The sequence below is a fragment of the Tauraco erythrolophus genome, chromosome 10, assembly GCF_009769465.1.
Source record: "Tauraco erythrolophus isolate bTauEry1 chromosome 10, bTauEry1.pri, whole genome shotgun sequence".
In the NCBI taxonomy this organism is placed as follows: domain Eukaryota; kingdom Metazoa; phylum Chordata; class Aves; order Musophagiformes; family Musophagidae; genus Tauraco; species Tauraco erythrolophus.
Window position 1 is genome coordinate 10,801,762 of NC_141474.1, and position 7,468 is coordinate 10,809,229.

A 7,468-nucleotide genomic window follows, 5' to 3' on the forward strand; every position below is an offset into this window, starting at 1 on the left:
GCACTGAAATACATTTAATAAATATCAAGTGTAGTGCAATTTCACTTAGAGAGCAGGGGCTGTAATTCTGAACCTTAAATTTTTTTAGATTCAAAGACAGTGATTGAACTATTAATAAAAGATTACTGCCCAGTATTTTGTTTGTTTTGTATTTATAGTGACAATTTTTTCTCTTTTATTAAAAAGACCTGGACTTAAAAAGGTAATTCAGTGACATTACAGAGGATGAAATAATGATCTATTGTGTAATTTATGCACTATACCTCTTTGTGGGTTTTCCAATTAGTCATTTTACCTGGGCCGTTTATAATTATTATTTATTGTAGACTATAAATATGGCAGTTCATATAACCAACTTCAGAACTGGAGGCCTGAAAATACAGTAGGGTGTGAACAATAATGCAAAATGATAGCAAGAATGTCAGGGGCCGTTCTTTGTTGTGTCATTCATGCTGTCTTCCTTTTTCCATGAAGCGCATGAATATTTCACATATCTGCATCCTCATCCTCTATTCTTCTTGACTAATTTTCAGACTGTCTGAATTTGCATTTCACATGGTAGCTGATTAGGAGATGCCGAGTGCAGCAGTGAAGCCTCAGCAGGCGGTTTCCATGGTGACCTTCAGCAGGATTTTAATGATGATACCACTAGTGGTTCGTTGAAGTTGGCCTGCCTGCAGGGCTACTTCACTGCAGCTAAGTGTGAAGTTGGATATGCGGATTCCCAGCCAAGGGGCAGATATCAAAGTCTGGCCCAGATAGAAGGTCTTAGAGTTTGGATGGAGAAAGAGATTCCACCTTTTACTTACATCTGTATAGTTTCTAGTGTTGAAAACAGATGCAAAGCACAACATGTTACGTTTTATTTATTTCAAAGCAGATGCATACTTCTGCACCTTGGATAAACCAGTGATTTGCAAAATATACATAAGTTATTTTAAAACACAATGAGAGAATCGGTACTATGACGGGTATGAAATTAGTTACTCAAGAGAAGTAACCAACTATGGAGCCTGTAATGGGAACATTTTTAATGTTCTGATATTAAGATGTATGTCTTCGCTAAGGTACATAGAAAAATAGATGTTTATTAGTTACTGCACCAAAATATGCCTTTGTTTAAAACTTATATGAGAAAAATACTGTCCTAGCATGTAATGTAAAGAAATAGAAACAAATAAGTGATATCTGACATATTAGGTGACTGTCCTCAATGTTTCACCTGTACTAGAAATTTAGATATCAATCCTTTAACCAGGTTGGAAGCACACTCCGTAAGCAGTAACAATCAGAGATCACTGAAGAGTAAAACCCACTTCATATTTTACAACAAAGAATTTTCTGAAAGAAACATTTCACTGAGTGTTGATTTCTGCATCCTCTGATGTAGGAGTGCAAATACTTTATAATATACAAGACAAGTGCTTTTTAGAGAAATTTTTTGTAAGTAAATTTTAAGATGTGATAGTTTTTCTAAATTTCCAAATCTCTGTAAGACTAACCTTTTAGTAATGCATCACATCTGTGTCATCAGAGAATAGTGTGACAGAAAGATGCACCTTAAGATAGATGGACAATTTTTTTTAAAACATTTGATTAGAAATCTTAGTAGCCTAATATGCATTTTCACAAACTACTGCTTCAGCACTATAAGCCAAGATTTTCAAATGTTTTAACAACTTTGGGTATCTCAATTTTTGAATATTCCTAAAGAATGTCTGGTATTCAGGGTGAGTACTCAGCATTTACTGAAGGCTGTTCTGCTTTAGGGAATTCAAAGCTGGGACTCCCTTGCCACACCCTGTCAATACTTTTAAAATCCTGTCGGCCAGTATTAGTATCATGTTGCTTTCATGATAGATGAAATTTTTCAGTCTCCTCTTTGACTGTGGTGCACTTCTACTAAAGTCCATAGCCAACCTCCTACCCGGATGTGAAGGCTGAATGAACCAGCAGGTCTAGAGTGGCAGTGTTAGTTGCCAGCAGAAGGGCTTGAGGACAGCACTGAGAAAGGACTTCAAGAAGGTCTCCTGTTCAGAGTAAGAGGAGTGTTGTTTTTGTTTGGTTGGTTGGTTTTTTTCCCATCCAAAATTTCCCATATGAAAATTTTTCTGTTTTGGCTGGCTAACAATGCAAAGTACTTGCCTGTCATAGTTCTATCTTCCCTCCCTCCTCCTGACTTGAGTGAAGATTATTTATTTCATAGCTGAAAAACCTGCTAAAGTTCAAGAAAGTGTGTCCCACTGCTCCGATGTCAGGCTAAGCTCCAGGCTAAAGACAGTCATTGTGCTGAGTGCACAGAGGAGGTTAAGAACAATAAGCAGTCGAAGAAGTTTGCAGCTTGGGGATGCAACAGGAGATCCGTCCAGCTCAGCCACAAGTCTGCTCTGCCTGTTGGCCAGCCTGTACCAAATAATAAAAAACTATCTCTAATGATAGTCTGACTTTAGTGCCTCTTCCCATGGTACTGTCAGACTCTTCTGCTACGTCCGAAATTTTATTAATACTAGAGAGGATGACAAATAGATTTCAGGTTTGTCGAAATGAATATTCCTGTAGGAGTTAAAGGAATAGTGCTATAACCAAGTATTAACATCCAGCATGGTCCCAGTTTCAGTCCTGAAAGGCTGTCGTCCTGTGTTACTGCTTTCATCTTGTACAGCAAAATTAATCCACCTTCTTCCAGAGGTTTGCTGTTCAATAACAAGACTCAAAAAAGCTCAAGAATTTTGAAATTACTCGGAAATCTCTTGTATCATTGTGCAGTGTCCCAAGCGTAGTCAGCTCAGGATTCCTGCCTTCCGACTGAGATTCTGTACTGGGGAGGGGGAAGGAGATTGTGCAGTAAAAGCATTGGCTGACAGTTAAGACTCATAGCCAAAAGAGATCTATGACACTCAGGTTTATTTTATTACAGTAATAGTGAAGGTTTGTCACTAGTTGATCTCGCCTCTTGCATTATGTTGGGAAGAGAGTTTCTGAGTAAACTGATTCAGTGACTGTCCCTTGGTATATTCTCGTAGATCCTTTCTTGCATTCTTGCATAGTAGCTACATAAGCATTTTGGTTAAATAAATGGTAAAAAATAAGAAGCTGCAAAAAGCCACCAGTCAAGACACCATGTGGGTGAATGGATTTTGCAAGTGTACTTACAGGGATTAACAGGTTCTAAAGCCTTATACGTGCTTTTGAGTAATGATGCCCGTTTGCTACAGTGTTTTTCTGAGCAATAAATCTTCTTGACTGTTTTATTGGAGCTTTGAATTGTAATATACTGTAACAAGTAACAAAGCAACTCTGAAGGAAGGCTTCCTACTTAACAACTTAACAAACAGTTTAGGTCTGAAATTGGTTTTTAGGTGATAAAAGTTCACTTCAGAAAACAAAATCAGAGTTACCCACAGGCTGGGATTGAAAAGATGTGAAGTAGCTTACTGGAGGTAAACAAAGCTTCTCATGCTTTTCACGGGTAAATTTCTTGAAGGTCCTCTTCTGCTGTTCTACCTACAGTAAAGTTATCGATACACAGCTGGTGAAGAGAGGAGAGAGAATACTCTGTTTCCACTCTGTGATAGCTTTATAGGTTTCAATCCTTCAAGGTCTTCTACTAAGACTTTATTTACTGTATGCAGTTCTATTGAACAGATGGAAATCTTCACAAAGATAAATATGTACATACAGGAATTGGTGTTGTATTCTCCAGATAAATTACACTCGTATTCTCTTTACAAAATGTTTACTTATTTGAGTCTAATTTCAGGCTTGGGGGTTTTGGATGTTCTTCAGTCTTTCCTGTTTTCCATGCAGGCAGTCAGAGGTGTTGCACAGCAAGCTGCTCATCTCTACTAATACTGTGTGCCTGTTGCTTGCACTGTGTCCCACCTGCTGCTTCTACAGGAGCTTGTTTTGGTTTGCATATTTGTATTATATGTTGGCGATTATTATTTCTTACAGTAGTTCATGATTTCCAGCATTCTATTCTCCAAATTATTGGGAGTTATTACAGGCTAATAGTTTTTCCTGTCAGTGGTATTGTATTTTATTTATTGGCTGCCAGAAGCCATATGATGGCTTTTATAACTACATTAGTCAAAATACACTTAGCATATTTAAGATTGAAATAAAAAGTATATTATAGATTATTTTGATTTAATGTATTTCTTTTCAATCCAGCAATCTGACCACTGTCTTCAGAATTAATGATCTCTTCTTGAGATATTAAGCTCTTCTTGCCAAAGAAGGGGGATGTCTAGTGACATAGTTTTTTGTATTGTTAAATATGAAAAACTTGTACATTGCATACAGTTTACAATGTTTCTGCAAGGGTTGATGAAAAAAGGTTCAAATAGTGCCATGCAATGTTTCCTTACTTAACTTCTGGACTTCCTGTTCCTGTACACTTAAATTAATCTTCTGAAAAGTTAAAGGGATGTGATTATAATTTAAAATCCTTCTTGGTCTTTTTGTAAAAAGCAGGAAGGAAACTCTCTGATGGCAGATCTGAATATGCAATCTGTGTTACTTTTGAATAATCATAGTGATGAGGTTGCTCTGCGTTAAATGCAATAATTACAGATTTTTTTCAGTAGTCGTTCCTAATAGTACTAGGAGGGAAACTGAACCAAATTTGACACATTGTGATAGAAGGGTGAATCACAAGGTATTGGCTTTTTTGTTTGTTGTTTGGTTGTTTTTTTTCCCCCACCCAATGCTATAAGAGATAAAGGAGCATTTGGCAAATCTACTGAAAAGCATTAAGGAGGAGCTTCAGGGTTGATTAAGTTGTTCTTGCAAAGGATTGTAAGCATTTTAATAACTTGTTGTGAAGCAGGTGTGTTCCAGAATCACAAAACATGTAGGAGATATGCACAACTTAACCTTCTGAAGGGGCATCTATTTTATCCAGACTGTGTTAAGTTCTAATGTCACCTGAGGCATATCAAGTGAGGAAGATAAACCTGCAACTGTTCTGCCAATTTGGAGGCAATGAGAAGTGAGGAAGCTCTTTGGGTTGCTGCTGCTGAATATATATATACACTGTAGAAGGCCTGATAGATTATGGTGTTTGTGGAAACGTGGGGTTTTCTAGTCATAGTGATTTGTTCATTCCCAAACAGAGACTTCCATGAACATATTTGTTAATTATGTGCTTCGTGCTACAAAGGAAAAAGATCAGTGATCTAATCCTAAGAATAGATACTGGGACATAGACCAAAGGTTATTTATTCCAGTATCATGTCTCCAGCATTGGGCAAGTGAAGTAACAGGGCCAGCATAACATGATATTTCCCCAGAATGCTTTCCCAGCTTCCAATTTTAAAAATCAGAGATTTCCTCAGTCTAAGGTGGAGACTTTATATTGAATACCTCTTAGTGGGTTTAATTTGTTTAGGTACTTTCTGAATGCCTCTGTATTGGTAGAGGTAGGAGGAGGTTCTGCAGGTTAGCTATGTGTTATAAGGAGAATCCCTGCCTTTTGTGTGTTGGAACCTGTTACACAGCAATGCCGTTTATTCCTGGCTAACTGTTGTATCAGGAGAGAATGAGCAAGCAGTCCCGATTTACTTGCTTGGTGTGAGTTTCAGCCTTCTGTGGTTTGCAGGCATAGCCCTCCAAAAGGACAGGAATTTTCATTTAAATGATGTATAATGGGACTAAACACATATTTACAGTTGTATGTTAAAAACATCAGAACTTTAATCTGCTCATCAGTTTTTCTGGATGACAGTACAAAATGTAAAAATCACGAGAGTATGTTGCATGCATGCTTGCATAAAAATGTGTGAAGTGTGTGTCGAGAGAGGGAGGGCTTGAGTGTGTGTGTTTATGCAGAATTGCTATGTTTGGCTAATTTTTGCCACTCTTATTAATTTGAATGTGATAATGCAGGAATACTAATTGACAGGATCGTTGGCTTTCTTACATGTTATTTTCCTTTCCTAGCTGCGACAATTAGTTAATATGTGCATCAACCCGGATCCAGAGAAGCGACCAGACATAACCTATGTCTATGATGTAGCGAAACGTATGCATGCACACACTGCGAGCAGCTAAACAGACATCAGATCGTGAAGAAAAAAGCAGAAATAACCAAGTATTTTAAGTAAATCATCCCACCTCTTTGTTTGTGTGTTACTGAAATGTAGTTATTTGAAGCTTACTGTTGTGCTTTGAGTTGTAAACCAATTTATATACAAGCTTTGTCGTTTTCTGTTCATTTCTACTTTTTGTATTTTTTACTAATTTGCAGTTTTACAACAGGTTTAAATATGTAAAGCGTGACTTAAAAAGATACTGAGAAGCACTGTTTTCTGTGTGAAGTGGGTTCAAGTATATTTTCTTTAATAACAAAATTGTATTCAGTTGGGCCTCAGTTCTAAAACATAGTTGCACTTTTGCACACGATACAGATATTAGGCTTATTATCCAGAAGCAAAATGTCTGAATCTCTCACCTTTTTAGTAATTTATGGAAAGTATGAATCAGCACAGTTTATTTTAATCTTTGTTCTAAGAGGGACATAATTTTTATAGAAGTTTATTGTATTTTATATTAAATTGCAGTTTGCAGTTCTCGGCATAAGACTGCGATATGATTAGTTCTCTGCTTGCCAAATGTGATGGGAATATAGTTTCAGGAAAAATTACCATGCTGAAATTTTTGTAACATCCCTTTTGTTTTGTTATTCTGTCGTAATGCATGTAAAACATTTGTTGGAGGTTTTCTGGGAAAATTTAAGATGTTGATCCTGTAATCTGATCGTTTTCAATAGACTTGTGCAGCACTGCCCTGGGGCATGGTTAAGTCTTAAAACCACGCAGATGCTTCTTGCAGCAAACAGGGTTCTTTTGAGGCTAGTGTTTATGAGAAGGTCTGATTAGAAGATGCAGTATTTAAGTTACAACTTCCCAACTGTTTATATATGTGTCACTGTAGATTTTTGTGTTCAAAATAATTTGAATGACTTACGATATATTTAGATTTTAAAATGTGTTGGTTTTTTTTTTTAAATACAGAAACCTTTTGGGAAATATATAATAGTGTAGTATATCACAAAATGTATTCTTCATGAATATCTGGTTTTGTATACTCTATCCTGAGAATTAGTTTTATATTTAGCGAAAGTAAATTTTAGCTTTTATGTTTGAGAGAACAGTTGCCGCTCTTTCATTTGGGAGATAATTATATATGCCAAATGTCTTACAAAAACTTTATTAGTTTAAAAGGAAATTCAGAGTACTTTTGTTAGACCTTATTATCTTTTTGAGTATGCTGAAGTAATATTTTTATTGTTAAAGAAGGAAGATGTCTTCTTTTTAAATGTGGTAAAAATGGAGAATGGACTGAAATTTCCTGAGTTTCAATACTGAACTTTTTATACAGAACTGTCAAAACATAATTAATACCGGTGGTATTGCTAAGAAGCTGTTACGGTCAGTTAAATCTTTCTCCTTATGTGGGTAAAAGG

At 36.3% G+C, this 7,468-nt stretch overlaps 1 protein-coding gene across 2 annotated transcripts in view; it reads left to right on the forward strand.

The window, feature by feature from the left end:
• The window catches only part of NEK7 (NIMA related kinase 7), a 73,218-nt gene extending 66,271 nt beyond the window's left edge, over positions 1–6,947 (forward strand). For both annotated transcript variants that reach the window (XM_086617193.1, XM_086617192.1), the window contains exon 10: positions 5,944–6,947. In XM_086617193.1, the coding sequence (XP_086473319.1) occupies positions 5,944–6,054 (111 nt within the window). In that variant the 3' untranslated portion in view covers positions 6,055–6,947. The remainder of the gene's footprint in view (positions 1–5,943) is intronic.
• Positions 6,948–7,468: the final 521 nt, after the last annotated feature.